Below are 18027 nucleotides of genomic sequence, written 5' to 3' on the forward strand. Positions count from 1 at the left end.
TTTTCCCAGGTAACAAATTTACTCGATAATTGAAGCCTACCCAATCAAGTGCCAAAAGTGTAAAGATTTTTAAAAGCAATTTTGATTTAAACATTTCCATTAAACAGATTACCTATTTATAGGCTTCTGAAATGGAAGATGCCAAACATAAGTTAACTATTCTGTTAATGACCAAAGGTGATCATTGAGATCATCAGTTTTTGTTTTGTGCTTACTTTTTGGCAGTTCCTCACCCACTTTACCACAAGTAATTTCTATTGTGTGAACTCGTAAAGCAGATGAGCCACCTGGTTAAATGGCAAATGCCAAGTTGAGACTCAATAGTGAGAAATTCACTTCTCTTCAGTTTTTAAAAATGTACCCACTCTTTGTTTCATATACCATGTGTCAATTAGCATTCTTTGTTGAGGTCATTATTATCATCCTCTCTGAAAGTGGAAATGGAACATGAAGTTGGGAGAAGCGCTAAAGGCACACAGCTGAAAGGCAACTGGGACAGGATTCTAGTGTCAGCCCAATGAGTCTTTTCTGCGGCAGCTGGCCTGGAAGTAAATCACACAGCTTCAGTTCCCAGCTTTTGTAGTAGTTATTTTCATTTGTTGAGTGTATACCCTTTCACTTTGTGTTTGGAGGTTTGTTGTTAAAGGAAGACCCAAACTGTAGAGCTGTACTGTCTTAATACAGTAGCTACTAGCCAACTGTGACTGTTAAAACTTAAAGTAATTAAAATGAAAGGAAATTTAACATTTAGTTTCTTAGTCACATGGTGCACATTTCACATGGTCAGTGGCCACAGGTGGCTGGCCAGAGAGTACTGTTATTAGACAGTATAGAGAACAGTTTCATCATTGTAGAAAGTTCTGTTAATTTCTCCCTTATCCTAAATGAGCATACATAACAAAATATGTTACAAAAAAAATTTGTGCTTATGTATCCATCCGGGTTCCTATTTGATGCAAGACTGTGGAAACTTGTTGAGGACATGGGTCCTATCCCTTCATTTTTATGTGTTATATTTTAATGTGACATAATTTATAATGTGTAGTAAATTTTATAGTGGGCATTATGTGTACATTTACATTTTGCTTGTATGATGGGTATGTTTTAAGGAATATAGTCTTTTATTTTCTCATATAATGCCTTCCTAAAAAAGTATATGAAAGTCAAATATGTGAGATGTCAAATATACAAATATTAATGAAGAGATTGACAAATTCAGTGAGTAAGGAGCGTTAATTCCTAGAGAACTGAAAAATAAAATCTCAAATCATGGTTTTCCTTTTAAGATTCATTAAAAAATATATATTTTCTAATTTTATCCTTTTCTATCAAAACTAAGCATAGTTAGATCTGTGTGATGTTAAAGCTTTTCTACTTTTGGCACCTTGTAATCGTTTTAACTTTTGACCCAGTCATGGTTAAATTATAGTTTAATGCTGGTGCTTTTAAAAACTAGAATCAGTATTTCTATTTTTGCAATTTCTCCTCATTTTTAAATGAAATAGCAAGGCAAAAGTCAGTGAAATAGTTCTGTGATTTACCAGTATTGTTGACAAGATGGTGATGTTATGGTAGCAGGTGGTATGATGGGCTAGCAAGTGTACTACCATGTTATAGAGAAATGTATTCTTCAGAAGATGTTTAAAAAAAAGTTCAAATTCAAACAATGAAAAACAGGTTAGGAACATTAAAGTACAGCATTTAAAAGTACACATTAAATTGAAGGCATAGTGTTTGGGAGCACTTGTACTAAGTAATAGATTATACTGTACATGTAAGCAAACACTTAATTTTATGTATCATTACATATTATATACATTTATTTTTTGTTATATTTTTTGTTATGAATGTACATATGTACCTATGAGCATAATTTATCTTATTACTCATTTGAGCCATGGAAGAGGAGGAAGTTTAGGTTATTATTGAGTTCATTGATGTTTTAGAATTGTAAATAGAATGTTGGAAGAAAAAACTTAAAGGTCCTTCATTGCTTCCGGGGTACTTGAAGGGTGAATAGCTTACTGTTTCACATGTTTAGTCTTTGAGTGTTTTTACTTTAACCCTATCTTAGTCAGTTCGGACTGAAATAACAAAATACTGCAGACTGGGTGGCTTAGATCACATTTATTTTTCACAGTTCTGGAGGCTGGAAAGTTCAGGATCAAGGTAATGGCACATTTGGTATCTGGTAAGGGCTGATTTCCTGGCTGTCTTCTTGCTGTGCCTGGTCTCATGTGGTAGAAGGGAAGAGGGAGCACTCTGGAGACACTTTTATAAGGGCACTAATCCCACTCTTGAGGGGTGCACTCTCACCCTAATTGTGCCTAATCACTTCCCCAAGCCTCACCTCCAGATACCATCACACTGTGATTAGGTTTCAGCTTACTAATTTTGGAGTGACACACACATTCAGTCTAGCAAACTCTCTGAGATGAGAAGAATGTACACTCACTAAGGACAAAATACTAACAATTTTAACCAAAGGATGTAAGCACTTTGGTCATTAGTTACATTTTTATTACTGCTAAAATGTTACAAACCCTTCCTATTATAAAGTTATTGTAGGTAGCAGTCAAGAAGTTTTATATTCTTTGCTTCTAGACTGCGAGCACCTTGAGTCCAAGTCCTATCTTTATTTCTTTTTATTTGTGATACACATCACAGTACCTGGTTCTGTGGATTTTTAGAGAATGTTAATTCAAGTAGTATGGAAGGAATGAAAACATACTTATAACCTCCTTGCATTTCTATTATTTGTGAGATTACTTAGTAGCATGTGTGGAATAATCACGGAAGATTCTTTGTAGTAAATACGAACTAAGTATTTGTATTTACTATATTTGTAGTAACAACAAATATATATACAACACTTTAAAATCTAGGCATTCCACTTCTAGTCCAGTGTATTAACTAGCTCCTTGCAAGTCTTTCTTCTTGGCTAAAGCTTCAGGTTAAAGCCATTGTTCTCAGGGCATAGGGGCTCTCAAAAGTCAGTCCATATTGCCTTTCCTTCTCTGTTGCATAACAGTGACCAGAATGTAGGTATATACATGAAGAGTGCTGAAACAGGGAGTATATTATCTGAGGTTGGCTGGGCTCAATCCTAAGTGACCCAGATTTGTCCCTTTCCCAGATGCTGTTGCTTCCTATGAAACCTATGATAGTAAGAGAAGAATTAGGTCACATCAGTTTTCTTTAAGTTTAGTAAACAGCGGTAAAACTCAGTGCTTCTTGATCTTTCCTTTGGGAGAGACTGACACAGAATCCTATGGCAGGGGAGGGGGGCTGGTGGCGGGAGGTGGGTTGCTACATCTCCCAAGACTTGTTGGTATCAACTTCTTTTAGTCGGGGGGTTCAGATTTTGTCTGGGAGCCTTACAGCAGTGAGTTTCCCAGTTGCTAACGGTCTTACGTGGAGCAAGAGGGAGGAGTGAATAAAGCAGTGACAGGAATTGAATGCTGTTATATTGAATAATGAAATGTTTGAAATATTTATTTGGCTCTCCTTATGTTCTGTTAGTCTGTAATTATATATTCTTGTTTTCCTCATTAATTAATAATCAAAATAGCTTACTTTATTAAGTATTTACTCTATGTCAGGCACTGTGCTGACAACTCTACGCTTTTAATAGAAAATATTGTGACGTTGGGTTGGGGATTCTGGAAGGACATAAGGAAGGATCAAGGGAGATCTTTGAGCCTTCTCACCTTTACCTCTTTTCAAAATCTTCTAAGGAAGGGAAACCGAGACTCTGGGCAGCATGATCGAGTCATACCTTTCCTCATCTAGTTTCTGAGTGTCCTAAGAAAGCATAACATGTATGTGTTGTGCTGTGCTTAGCTGCCTGGTCATGTCCGACTCTTTGCGACCCCATGGACTGTGGCCCACCAGGCTCCTCTGTCCATGGGAATTCTCCAGGCAAGAATACTGGAGTGGATTGCAATGTATTCCTCCAGGGGATCTTCCCAACCCAGGGATCCAACCCAGGTCTCCCGCATTGCAGGCAGTTCTTTACTGTCTGTGCCACCAGGGAAGCCCAAGAATACTGGAGTCGGTAGCCTATCCATTCTCCGGGGGCCTTCCAGAGCCAGGAATTGAATCAGGGTCTGTTGCATTGCAGGTGGATTCTTTACCAGCTGAGTTCCCAGGGAAACAACTCCTTTGTTTATTTGATGTCATAACTTTTCCATTAACATTGAACCCACTAAGGAGTAAATATATCATACTTTTCTGAGACTTCATTTGGGAGATAGGAAAATGAGTTATTTTCTCAGTGAAATAATGAATGATATGCTTTCATTTAAACAGATAAAAAATTATCAAAATTCATTGAGACTAATTAAATTTTTTATGTTTTTTCTCTAGTTTGAGATTTAATTGACTTATAGCACTATGTTAATAGTTTAAGATATATAGCATAATGATTTGACTTATATATATTGTGAAATGATTATCACAATAGATTTTTGTATTTCTTAAAATATATACCTGAAATCATTAGCCACAGACTTATTTGGTCTCTCTTCATAAATAATAGTTTATAAATATTTCATGTATGTATTTACATATACGTGTGTGCTGTGCTGTGCTAAGTTGCTTCAGTTCTGTGCGGCCTCATGGACTGTAGTCTGCCAGGCTCCTCTGTCCATGGGATTCTCCAGGCAAGAATACTGGAGTGGGTTGTGATGCCCTCCTCCAGGGGATCTTCATGACCTAGGGATCAAATCCCTATCTCTTTCATCTCCTGCATTGGCAGGCAGGTTCTTTACTACTAGCGCCGCCTGGGAAGCCCATATATACATACACACACATATATAAATTTTTAAATTTAGCTTTAATGTAGCATTTCTAGAATTATATAAACTATAGTTATTTTTAGTTGGAATGTGGTACATGTTGCCTCTTGGATTATAGAAATTACCTAAAATGTTAGATGAAAAGGGTAGTAAAAAATGTGTATAAACACATTAAAGATTAAAAAGTGACTGAGTCCACTGAAAGGAAGTGATCTTATGAATTAGTGATGATAGTGCATTTACAGGTTATTGTCTTACTGGAGTCTGAGTTTTAACAGCTGCTGGTAGTTTAAACTAATAGAAGTCTGAATAGACCATAGTAATTTGAGTATTCATTCTGTTTATGGATTGTTTCTTAATAGAAACACTGAATAGTATTGCTTATCTTAAATTACCTCAAAGCATAGTTGTAAAAATGAAATAAGGTAAGTAATTATGTTTTATAAACATGAAAGATGCTCTCTCATAGTGTGTGTACATAATATAAAATTATAAAATTATGTATTACATTTGAATAGTAGTTTTAGAAGTTGTTTGAAACTTCATTTAGAGCCCATAAATACAATTTGTTGCAATTGAAAAGGATATTGGACAAAAAAGTTACATTTGTGTTACAAGCGTAGAGTATTGTGGAAGTATTTAAATAGGCCAAGTATTTTGGAAGCAGATGTCATATAAGCAATGAATGCATTAATAATATGTCAGTTTTATGTGTTATTTAATCAGGTTCTAAGTCCTTTGCTGGTTATATACTTGTAACACTTTGATCATTTACTTGATTTTACTCTGTTCGAAAATAAACTATAAGTTCTTACGATCATTGTGAAGTTTAAATATTTTATTAATTTTCTGGCCCTTTCTGTAATTAGCTGGAAGGAGGAATGTTTTCTTATATTCACAGTTGATAATACCAGTTTTTAAACTAATCCAATTAAACGATGCAAACAACAGCAATCTTATTTTGTTTCTAAGCAAAGCACATTTATTTTAAATAATGGTTTTAAAATACTATGTCTGAAACACCACATTAAATGTAGCCATGTTGTGTTACTCATTATTACAATTATCTTAATACTCATCACATGCTGATATATATTCCTTTAATTAATGAGGAGAAAACAAAATAAGTGAAATTGGAGTGTCTCTCATTTGTCTTGCACTGTACCAGATACTTTGGTAAGATGTAAAGAAATCTCCAAACCCCTGTTCTTGAGGAGCTTATGCTATTAAATTGGGATAAAAGGTTTTTAAAATCATCAAAAAAAAAAGGTAAAATATTATATACTATGTGAATAAGTACCAAAGAATGTGATAAAATTAATATGTTCTAGAAGTGAAAAAATGAAAGTTTTAAATATAATTTTCCTGAAAGAAGTACGCTTACATTTTATGATGTTCAGAGAAGTCAAATTTGATTACAAACTCTTTACTAGGTTTCTGAACTGAGATCACATCAATCTTAGTTCTGCCGACCTGTTGTTCTAGTTAAGAATCCTCCTCAGCCTGGTGGAGCCTAGTGTATAAGTAATACATGCATTATCTTTTATTTATTTCCAGGCATACTTCCGACAGGGTGTTGCCCTCCAGTACCTCGGACGTCATGCCGATGCCCTGGCAGCCTTTGCGTCTGGGTTGGCTCAGGACCCCAAGAGTCTCCAGCTTCTGGTGGGGATGGTAGAAGCAGCCATGAAATCTCCCATGAGAGGTAAATATGATAAAAGTATTTGGTCCAACACTAATTTAAGTCAGAACATTTCTAATCTTTGAAGATTTTTGACTCAGGCATTGAGAATTGATAGGTTATCACATTACCTAAGGTTGTATATTTTAGACAGAGGACAATTGGAAATCACTGTCAATAGCTGATGTTATGAGGCACAGAGGGACGGTGGTAAGGCCACTTGTCTGGAACTTTGTGGACCTAGATTATATTTTGAATTTTTCATTAACTAACTCTACAGCTTCTCTGGATTTTAGGGTTATGTAAAGAATCCTTATGTTTTTTGTAGTTGTCAGATTCTGTACCTCTAAAACAAAACACCTCTAGCAGTAAATTGATCTGCTCAGGTGGACCAGTATGCCATCTGGAAATAAACAAATGAGAGAAGACATTAGACATTTCTTAAGAGGAAATATGGATCTAACTGTAGGCTTTGTCTAACATTTTTCAGAAGAACATTAAAAGATTATGTTGAATTAAAAGGAAAGAGAAAAATAAGTAGATATGTGGTTTTTACCTGTATTACTTCTGTGTTATATCAATTGGTATTCTGGAACAATAGATTGAAAATAGTACTCTGAAGGTTGGAGATGTTCTAAGGCTCAGATCAGATTGACTTCTGTTTGAGGAACATAGATTTTTGTGGAAAGAATTTTTGGGAGGATTGGGCTAAAAGTGTATATCTTTGTGGAATGATGGAGACACTAAGGCAGGTTGATGCTAATGATGTCCCACACTAACTAGATGATGTCAAGCAGAACTCTGTTTTTGTCTCTGACATGGTATATTTTTGAGTGAACCTAAAAACGTGGATGGCAGTATCATTAGGTAATTTATTTAATTTTGAAAATATTTGCAGCATTAGATAATTTTAATATACTGGCTAGTTTGATACTTGGCTCAAAATATTTATGTGCTAAGTAAAAGTTTGATGAACTAAATGGTACTCATATGGTTTCTGAGGAATTCATAGCTATAAAAAATACTTTCCTGAAAGCAAAGATTTCATGTTTTAGAAAAAAAGTGGTAAGGAAACCTCTCTTCTTGCGATTTTATAACCCCATACAAAGCTGAGTCTTTGTTGCAGGAACCTAATGGCTTCTCCCACTGGGGGACCTGCTGTTAATAAACTCTGACTTAGAGCAGACGCACTTTGGAGCGCCAGGAGTGGGAAGGGAGGGAGGGGAGATGGACAGCAACAACGAAAATCAATCTCTCTCTCTTCTTTCTGTTTTTCTAGTGTTTTCTCATTCTCTCCCTGTATTCCTCTGCAGGTAATTTACATAGATCATTTTTTATTTAGTTCATGATATTCCTTTATTGTGAAGTATTTCTGCTACTACCTTTAGAACACTGGAGTGAATGTGTTGAGATCAGCAGAATCATACTTACCAGTTTGCCTTTGAAGCAAATCTATTTATTTAGATAAATGTAAAAAAATCTTCTCTGCACTGCAAGAATTAGCTCAGTGCTACTGTCCCCCTTAGGGTTTTCTGTGCTATGTTCTTTCCCATCTTACAGAGTGACCTAAGGGTGACCCTGGAGAAAGCTGCATCTTACAGGTGCCTGGAGCACTTCAATATTTTCTTCTTTATCCTTAAAATGACTTATGTCATTTATTTTTGGCATTGCCTTTACCACTGTATCTATTCCAGGTGGGCTTTTCTTATCAACATTGTATAGAAAGACTGTTGCTTTACACAGTATTGTTCTGTTTATCATTGCACATCTTAATGACCTCTCTTTTTGTCATATGGTTATAATTCACAAAATCTGTCATTATTTGCTGCCCATGTTTTGCCCACTGTTTATTTTAATCTCCTGCGGTGTTCTCAGTTTTTGCCATTGTTGAGTAGCTGTGCGGTCCAGGATGCTTTACGTGTAGGTCTGATCTGTGTGTCCATTATTTTTATTTTGAAATGAATCTGAAATGCAACATGGAGACTCCCTTGTCCAAGTGCTTCTGTAAGCAAACAAAGCTACCCCTATGTGCATAGCATTCTTGTCATTTGGCCTTTGGGGGAAGTTTCAAGGTTTTTTTTTTTTTTTAAAGCTAGGGATAATATACCCTTGTTCCCAATAACTACATTCTATTAATCCACAATGAAACTTCCTTGATTTTTTAAAATGTTGTTCCCTATTTTGGTAATTACATTGTCTTTTTTACTTTATTTTTGTGGTTTCATTCATGCTCACCAACCAGATATCAGATGATCTACTTTTCTTGTAAATATATTTATATCACTGTATGTAATGTATTTCCCTTAAATCATTTATGAAAATACACAAATATAAGTATTAATATAAAGTGAGACTTTTTCATGACTCTCAAATTGTCCTTTTACTATTTTCCATTTTTCTTTTTTAGATCGTCTTGCAGCAATTTCAGTTCATTATATCTTATAAATGTTTATGCAGATTTGGATGGTGTCGCATAGTCCTGCTGCCAACCACAGATTTAATAATACAATTACAACGTGAGATTGAGTTTACCTTTATTTGTTCCTCTAAAGACAGCAGGGCTGCTTCTTGCTGAGGGTTCTCTTGTGTATATTTTCTCCCCTCTTGTTAATTTGGTAATCTAAAGACTATTACATTTATGGGCTATCACCTGTCGTGGTGTTTCTTTCAGCTCCAGAGGATCCAGGAAGCTGATTTTTATGATGTACTGGTGGAAAATGGCTTGAATGTATATAAGCTTTTCTCTCATAGTCATATTTGGGGTCACCTTTTATTTACCTGATTGTCCACCCTTGATAACTCTTTTTGTCTGATTTTCTTTTAGAAGGCGGTCACTTTTCATAGATGGCCTGTTTCTGAAATGTTGAAAAGAAAACAGAACTGACTTCTCCTGAAAAGACTGGGACTCTGATCCCAGCACTGCCATCTGCTATCCTATTGACCGGGCAAGGTTCTTCCTTTGCCTGCCCCTCGGTTGGTATCTGTAAAAGGGGCGTGGTAATGAGTAGCTCGTACTGTTGTTTTGAGAATCAAGCCATGGCACTTAAAGGCAGGCCCCTGTGGGACACCTGTGCCCTGCGGTGCGGTGCGCCGCTTCTCTTGGGGAGAGGAGTCGCGGTGGTGATGAGCTTCCTCTTGTCTTTGTGCTGTGGATGTGGAACAAACACTGCATGGCACACATGACCCTCTTGCTAAGCACTCGGTTCCTGGAAAACTGCCTTTTGCCTGAGTCTTAGTATATTTTTATCTAAAAGGTCTGGGAAAACCTAAAGTGATCCTTGATTCTTTTGCTTTGTCCTCTGTGAAGCAGTAGAACCCAGTGTCCTGGCTACCTTAAAGAAGTGTGCCAGGACTTAACAATCTTTAAGATGAATTTTCCTTACTTTACTTTCCACTCACTCTGACTACCATGTCTTCTGCCTTATTTCTTTAGAAGGTCTTTGAATCCTTTTGGAATGAAGTAGCATATAAATAAATCCATATGTGAACCCAGAAAAATATGAAATGACTTAGCTAAACGTGTCAGTTTTTTTTTTTTTTTCTTTTTCTTTTTTTGAGCAGGGTTAAGTTTTCCTTTTAGTATGAACCAAAGCTTTTTTTTTTTCCCCAATTGTGGTAAAATGTACATAACATCAAATTGACCATTTTTAGTTGTGCAGTTATGTGGTGTTAAGTATACTCACAGGTTGTGCAGCCAGCCCTTCATCTGTCTCCAGATTTTCATCCTCCCCGATTGACACTTTGTACCTGTTTAAACAATAACTCCTCATCCCTCCTCCCCCCACCCCAGCTCCTGGTGACTACCAAGGTGCCTCCCGTAAGTGGAATCACACAGTATTTATCCTTTTTGTGACATGCCTGGTGATCTTTAACTTAGTTTCCTCTATAAGGAATTTGCTTAAGAAAAGATAGAAATTAAAATTAAGTTAATATTATGAACCTTACCTCTACACTTTGTTTACGGCAATACTTCGCTCTCATTACACTTCGCTTGCCTTCTTATGTGTTAGCAGTTGCTGTTCTCTCTGGATCCCTGTTCTGGAGATTCATTCCAAAATTGCTTTTCCCCAGTCTTCTGAATTTGCAGTTCAGTGTTATATTGTATCCAATAGTAATTGGTAGTGATATCACTAGGTTTTTAGGAAAGTTGAAGCCTTCTTAGTCATGTATGGTAATGAAATGTTATAAGGATAAAATGGAAGGCTCCAGAATGTCTTCTTAGTACCTGGGACAGATTGAAGTCTGCACAATTTCAGTTACCTTAAGAATGATTCATAGGAGACAGTCAGTAGAATATCATCACTTTGGAATAAGGCATTGTACCTATTAATACATTTATTCCTCAATTCTGTAGATTTTAAAATTCTAAATATGTCTTAAATTTATCTCTTGTTTTCCATCTGTTTTGTCATTGCAAATATAGGACTTTTCCTCCAACTGACTTTCCAGGCTTCTTTCCAGTCCCTGCTTTTGCTTTCCTTCCAGAATGAATTTTCTACAATGTAAATGTGATCTGTCATTCTCTTATTCATAATTCTACATTTTCCTTTTTGCCTGCAGGATAAAGGCCAGCTGCTTTAGTATAAAAGATCTTACTTCTTTTATTCTCATCACTAAGATACTCCCACCTAAAACTACCTGCAGTTCCTGGAAAACACTGGTTTCTCGTAGCTCCAGTTTCTGTTCAGACATCACTACCTCCAGAAGGCATTCTCAGACCTACCTGGGACCTGCCTACCTTTCTCCTCAGGGGTCCCATAGCATATCCTACCAGTTCTGAGAAATCTGGATTGAAAGTTGTATCATTATTTTACATAGTATTAAGAAAATCAACTCCAGATGGCTCAGACAGTAAAGTATCTGCTTGCAATGTGGGAGACCTGGGTTTGATCCCTTTGTCAGGAAGATCCCCTGGAGAAGAGCATGGCAACCCACTCCAGTATTCTTGCCTGGAGAATCCCATGAACAGAGGAGCCTGGTGGACTATATAGTCCATGTGATCGCAGAGTCAGACACGGCTGAGCGACTAACACTTCACTTTTACTTATAGACATAGAGATGGACTTCCCTGGTGGCTCAAATGGTAAAGAATTTGCCTGCAATGCAGGAGACCTGAGTTCGATCCCTGGGTTGGGACGATCCCCTGGAGGCGGGCATGGCAACCCACTCTGTTATTCTTGCCTGGAGAATCCCCAGGGACAGAGAAGCCCCGTGGGCTACAGTTCATGGGGTCACAAAGAGTCGAACAGATTGACCAACTAAGCACAGCACAGATATAGAAATAACCAGCCATTGTAAGGCACCATTGAGTTCATGGATTGTCGCTGTTGTTTAGTCGCTTCAATCGTGTCTGACTCTTCGTGACCCTGTGGACTGTAGCCTGCCAGGCTCCTCTGTCCATGGGATTTCCCAGGCAAGAATATTGGAGTAGATTATTAATTCCTTCTCCAGGGGATCTTCTCTACCCAGGGATTGAACCCACATCTCCTGCATTGGCAGGCAGATTCTATACCATTGAGCTACTAAGGAACTGCGAGTTCATGGATAATAAATCTCAAATTCACAGATGTTAATAGGTGAATAAATATGCAGTACTGATGAAATAAATATAGCATATCTTTTAACTGGGTATGATTATTTGCCTGTTACTAGCTTCTATTTAATACTACGTTCCTTCAGGTTTTTCAAGTGTGAGGAAATAAGACTTGGTTTATCTTAAATTCTTAAAGCCTTTACATTTTGAAAGCACATAACTATAGTGTTCAGTGATTGTTGCAAAGTACTTTTACGTTCTTATGAAGTTGTTTTGACATTGGATATTTTATGTATTTTGCATAATTTCTGTAAAGAAACATATCTTTACAGGCTGCCAAATCTCTGTTCCATCTAGCCTGAGAAAAGCACACAATTAGTCCTTTTGCTAACAGCCTAAGTTTATTGTAGAATAGGAATTAGAATTGTAGAATAGTAGAGTTGGGATGAAACCTTATAGATCACCTAATCCAGCCTATACAGTTGTTTTTTTTTTTTTTAATCTTTATTGAATTTGTTATATCATTGCTTTTGTTTTATGTTTTGGTTTTTTGGCTGCAAGGCATTTGGAATCTTAGCTCCCTGACCAGGGATTGAACCCACATCCCCTTCCCAGTAGCCTCTCAGTACCTTTCTTCTCCACTTAAAATCAGCTGTAATTGATTTCTTGTGTGAACAACTAAGACTGTTGTGTGGTATGGTATCAGAGAGCCTGAACCTGAATCCTGCAGTGGGTTCTTGGCATGGCTGTGTCCCAAGCTGTCTGCCCTTGCATGCACTTAAGTACTCAGATTCTTCATTTCTAAAATAAAAGGTGGTTTCAAGTTCTTTTCAGCTCTAAAATTGTTATTTTTGCTCCTGCTGATTGGCCAGTGGTGTGCTAATATGCTCATCACTGGCTGCCAAGTCCAGCAGGTACCACCAAAATTCTGCTCCCAGTTGTTTGAGTATGGCGTTGTTCTTCTCCTGTTCCAGCAATTCCTGGGTTCTTTGCCTGTGTTTAACCCTGTTGGTTCTCAAGTGTTTACTGGTATTGTGCGCTGCTTGCATCTTGACAGGTGTAAAAATGTTCTTTGTTCTCTGTTTAGTGATCTGATTGAAGGGAAAAAAATGCTCTAGGCACCAGTAGGTTTCGAGGTTTCCGTGGTAATGTTGATTCAGACGAGAGCTCCTTAGTGAGTGGAGATTTGAAGTCATAAATTACATTTTAATGCAGTACTGTTGGCCAAGAGATTCACAATTTAAAGAGACCAACCTTTTAATAGTTTTTTTTTTTTTTTTTTTTTTTAACATAGGCACAGTGGAATAACTAAGAAACAGTTTTTCAGGGAAGCTAACAACTTAAGTGTTGTAAGTGCTGCCTCACTGTAGGGTTATAGTCATTAGCTCTGCGATTGTCTTTGGAAAAAAGAAAAGAGGAAGAAGGAGCTTAAAGGTCATCCACTTTGAAACCTAGCTTCGGATGGAAAGAATCTCCTTGTGGCTTCCTGACCCCTAATCTATGTCCTTTCCACCATATGAAAATAAAACAAGCTAAACATTACTTTGTCTTTCATCTTACCTTAGTAAACTCAGATGATTTCTTGATGGTTTCATTTGTCACCACAACAGAAATTGATAGTACTTTTTTATATGGTCATGCTAGTCTCAGGAACAGCAGGGTACACTGGGTTGTCCGTGAAGATGATGGCTATTTGTTGAGAGAGCTGCTTTTGTATCTTCTAGGGAAAAAGGTGGAAAGAGTTTATTAATCAGTCATTCAGATTCAGGTTTAACAAACATTTCATTCATTGAATGCCAGATGTGTTAGGAGCTTTCACCTATATAGAAATGGTTTATAATAAAGTATTAAACAGTCCTATAATGGTCTTCAGATTTAGCTGGGAAAATATTTTAAAAATTAACACACGTGAAGCATCTCTAAAAAGGTTAAGGGCCAAACTGCAATACTAACTATAAAAATAAATCAGAAGTTTAGATCCAAGGATTAATGTGAGCTGGAGGACCTGGGGATAGTACAGGCATACCTCATATTACTGCATTTCACTTTATTGTGCTTCACAGATATTGTTTCTTTTTCTTTTTTTTTTTTTAACAAATGGAAGGTCTGCGTCAACCCTGCATCAAGTGAGTCTATTGATGCCATTTTTCCAACAGCATTTGCTCACTTCATGTCTCTGTGTCACATTTTGACAATTCTTGCAATATTTCAAACTTTTTCATTATTATTGTATTTGTTCTGGTGGTCTGTGATCTGTTAATTTTGATGTTGCTATTGGATCACTGAAGGCTCAAGATGATGGTTAGCATTTTTTTTAGCAATAAAGTATTTTTAATTCATGGGATTTTTTAGACACAGTGCCATTGCACACCTAATAGGTGACAGTATAGTGTGGACATAACTTTGATACGCATGGAAGCCAAACACTGCGTGCGATGTGGTTTATTGTGACATTTGCTCTATTGCAGTGGTCTGGAGGCAGACCCACAGCATCTCTGAGGTCTGCTTGGATATGTAGCAGTGGGACTTGAGTGATGTACCTGTGGTACTTTGAGAGGGCAGCAGGTCAGAGAAGAGAGAACTATTCAGGGAAAGTGATGGGTCCTAATCAAAGAAAGACCAGCAGAGAGGAAGAGTGTGGCGTATGCCTGGAGATTGAAGTAAGGAAATTGCTGGACTGACCTTGGTGTTATCCAGTCATGTGAAGTGACAGTGAGGCTGTAGCTGGATGAAAAGCTTGAAGAGTTTGTACCTGAAATGGACCTTAGGAAGTTTGAGAAACCGTTGTTTCTAGTGCGTATTAGAAAGGGTTGTTTTGTGTATTCTCCTACATTCTCTGTTTTCTTTTGTTTTTCTTCAGACTCCCTCGAACCCACTTATCAGCAGCTTCAGAAAATGAAACTGGACAAGAGCCCCTTTGTGGTTGTCTCTGTGGTTGGACAGGAGCTCCTGACAGCTGGCCATCACGGGGCCTCTGTGGTTGTCTTAGAAGCCGCTCTGAAGATTGGCACCTGCAGCCTCAAGCTGAGAGGTTCCGTTTTCTCTGCACTGAGCAGTGCTTACTGGTCTCTCGGGAACACAGAGAAGAGCACTGGATACATGCAGCAGGACTTGGATGTAGCCAAGACCTTAGGTAGAGTTATGTTTTTCTCCTTTATTTGAGTGCAGAAAGGAAATGAAGAAAACGGATTAACCTGACATGAATGGGATTGAAATGTGCAATGAAAACATGTGCAGTGAAAAGTGATTCTACCTCTAGAACATTCCGTGTTTTAGAGTACTCAAGTCTTCAGGGCTTTTCATTTAACAAGATATCAGTGTTCCAAAAGGACAAAAGATATGGATGAACATGCACATTGCCTTCTCAGATATATGGGCTCACTGATTTAATATCTCAAATGGTAGTATTTGTGGGATCTTTCACTTAAATTTACATTTTTGCCTACAAGAATGTGCCATCATTTTGTTGGAGTAGACAGTGCAGAGCAGTGGTTTAGAGTGTGAACTGAGGAACCAAGCTGCTGAGTTTAGAATCTTGACTCTGCTACTTACTGGCTGTGTGACTTTTGGCAAGTTGCCCAACCTCTCTGTGCTGCCGTTTCCTCATTTAAAAAAAAAAGTGGTTTATGATAATCATCACATTTGATTATTTAAGGACTTGGAAGATTGCAGTAAGAGAAGAGATGTGGTGAGTCTACTGTTGACATACTTGTAAAAAAGCAACATATAATAGGTTTGGAGTCAAGTGACTGAACCAACCAACAAGATCATGGTTGTTCAGAACCAAGGCAATGACCTCTCATTTCCAGGAAACTTATGTCCCTGGCTGCAGTTATATGTTATAACATCAATAACGGTTGTTCAGAAGTTTAACTTCTAGGACCATAACTTCCCACATGGAGTCTTTTAGAGAAAGAAAAAAAAAAAAAAAGGCAAATGAAATTATAACTAGTAAACCTGTGGCTTTCAAATTAAGATGGCCTTTATATATTATAAATAATGCTGTAACTTAGAGAAATATTCTCTTTTTTTTTTTTTTTAAACCCAATTCAGGTGACCAGACAGGAGAATGCCGAGCTCATGGGAACCTGGGCTCTGCATTCTTCTCCAAAGGAAATTACCGGGAGGCTCTCACTAACCACAGGCATCAGTTGGTGCTTGCCATGAAACTCAAGGATCGAGAGGTAGGAAGTTTACCTGAAGACCAAAACCAGTTTGTTTGAAACATGAGATATTTTTCTTTTTTGATGCTCAAAATGTTTTAATTATCTTAATATATTACTTTCAGAAGTTGATAATCATTGCTTCTAGCTTTCATCAACAAAGAGGTGTTGGACATCTGTCACATACAGGGCTTGGGGATATAGAGATAAATGAGACTTGGCTTCTGACCTCAGGATCTAGTAGCTTGTCAGGTGCAGTGTTCTTATGCTCTTCACATGTGCTGTGGATATGTGTAAAACTAGCCAAAAGCTGTATCAGTATGATATATCCATTAAATTAAGGAAGCACACATTATGCTTTGTCAGGGATGGAGTAGTATTGCTACGAATCCTTCACACTGTTTCTTTGGTGGATTTTAACTCTGGTGATAGAGACATATTCAGTCTCATCAAGAGAGCTGAATTGTAATGACAGAGAAATATCACCTTAGTCTTTTCTAGATAAATGAAATGTAAAATTCTTAGAGACTTGATGTCTAGTAGATGCTCATGATGGTCCCTGCAGAGTGGAAAGAGGGTGGGGTTTGGCGGGAGACAGACCCAGATTTGACTGCCTGCTCCAATTCATCCTGGCTTGGGAATTTTGGGGAAGTTGTTGTTTAACTTCTCTTTGCCTCTTATTTCTCATTCAGAAAATGATGATTCCATTCATTCTGTACACAGTTGTGATAGGATTATAAATAATATATGTAAAGTACCTAACATGGTACCTGGAATTCCATAAATGGTAATAGTAATATAATATTATAAATGAGAAAGAGAAGGTTAATAGCTGAGGCAACAATAAATTTATGAATTAATCTATATGGTGGGAAATAAGTTCAGTTACATTTGTATCTTAGAATTTCACTGTAGGACATTATGGAGATTAATTATATTATTTAAATGACCCAGGATCTTCATTTCTCTAGAACACAGTCAGGTATTAGAAAGGAATGGTAAAGAAAAAAGCCTTTACTTCAGTGGCATGCTCGAGTCTCCCCTTGGGAATGCTGGACTTCTACAAAGTCTCTCTCATCCATGAGTGTCAGATAAAAGCCTTGGAAAGCTACCAAGGGCTGTGACGTTTTGGCAGTTTTATTCCCAAGAGAGTTGCCTACACACTTTTCTCTTTGCCTATTTACTCTTAGTTTACAAGTAATCCTTATAAGCCAGATGATCTGATTTCTTGATGTTAAAAGGATGAAAAACAGGGCTCAGCTTTCTAGAGACAAATATACTGATAGCATTAAGAAGTTAAGGCAGGTTTAAAAACTAAAATAGCATAGGTATCTAGATAGGGCCATTTAGTGTAGGGACAGATAGCTGTAAGTATGTCAAGAGCTGGGTTTATACCCTGTTTTCCTAACCTTTGAGGTGTATATGTTAGCCAAATTACTGGATAGATTAGAAAGACTTTTAATTAGGGGCAGAGGGTTGTGATAGGTATTAAAAAAGGAAAGCATCCTAATTCACTGCCAAGATTCTGTCCTTCCAGAGGAGGCAGGAAGTGATATAGACTTGAGGAAACTCTGTGAAACAGGCAGAACTCAAGCTGGCCTCTGAGAGAGATGTAGAAATTGGCGTATGAGGTCTAAAACAGGTATTTTCCACCATTCTATTATATATATCATGTATATAGTCACAGATTCTTGGTTTTTAAAATATGTAATATATATTTGTTATATCTAATTACATAAATATTATACATGAAAATATTTTCCTCTTAATGTTAAACATTTCTTCATTTTATTAAATGGTCTTCATTTTATTAAATGAAGGTCTTTTATCATCATGCATTTAATCTATCTC

General features: G+C 37.1%; 1 protein-coding gene across 1 annotated transcript in view; it reads left to right on the forward strand.

Moving 5' to 3' along the window:
- The window catches only part of TTC28 (tetratricopeptide repeat domain 28), a 588080-nt gene that overhangs the window by 300814 nt on the left and 269239 nt on the right, over positions 1-18027 (forward strand). Inside the window, 3 exon segments of the mRNA XM_027566429.1 lie at positions 6357-6504; positions 14874-15146; positions 16067-16197. Of these exon segments, the coding sequence (XP_027422230.1) occupies positions 6357-6504; positions 14874-15146; positions 16067-16197 (552 nt within the window).

This window comes from Bos indicus x Bos taurus, chromosome 17 (assembly GCF_003369695.1).
Source record: "Bos indicus x Bos taurus breed Angus x Brahman F1 hybrid chromosome 17, Bos_hybrid_MaternalHap_v2.0, whole genome shotgun sequence".
NCBI classification, from domain to species: Eukaryota; Metazoa; Chordata; class Mammalia; order Artiodactyla; family Bovidae; genus Bos; species Bos indicus x Bos taurus.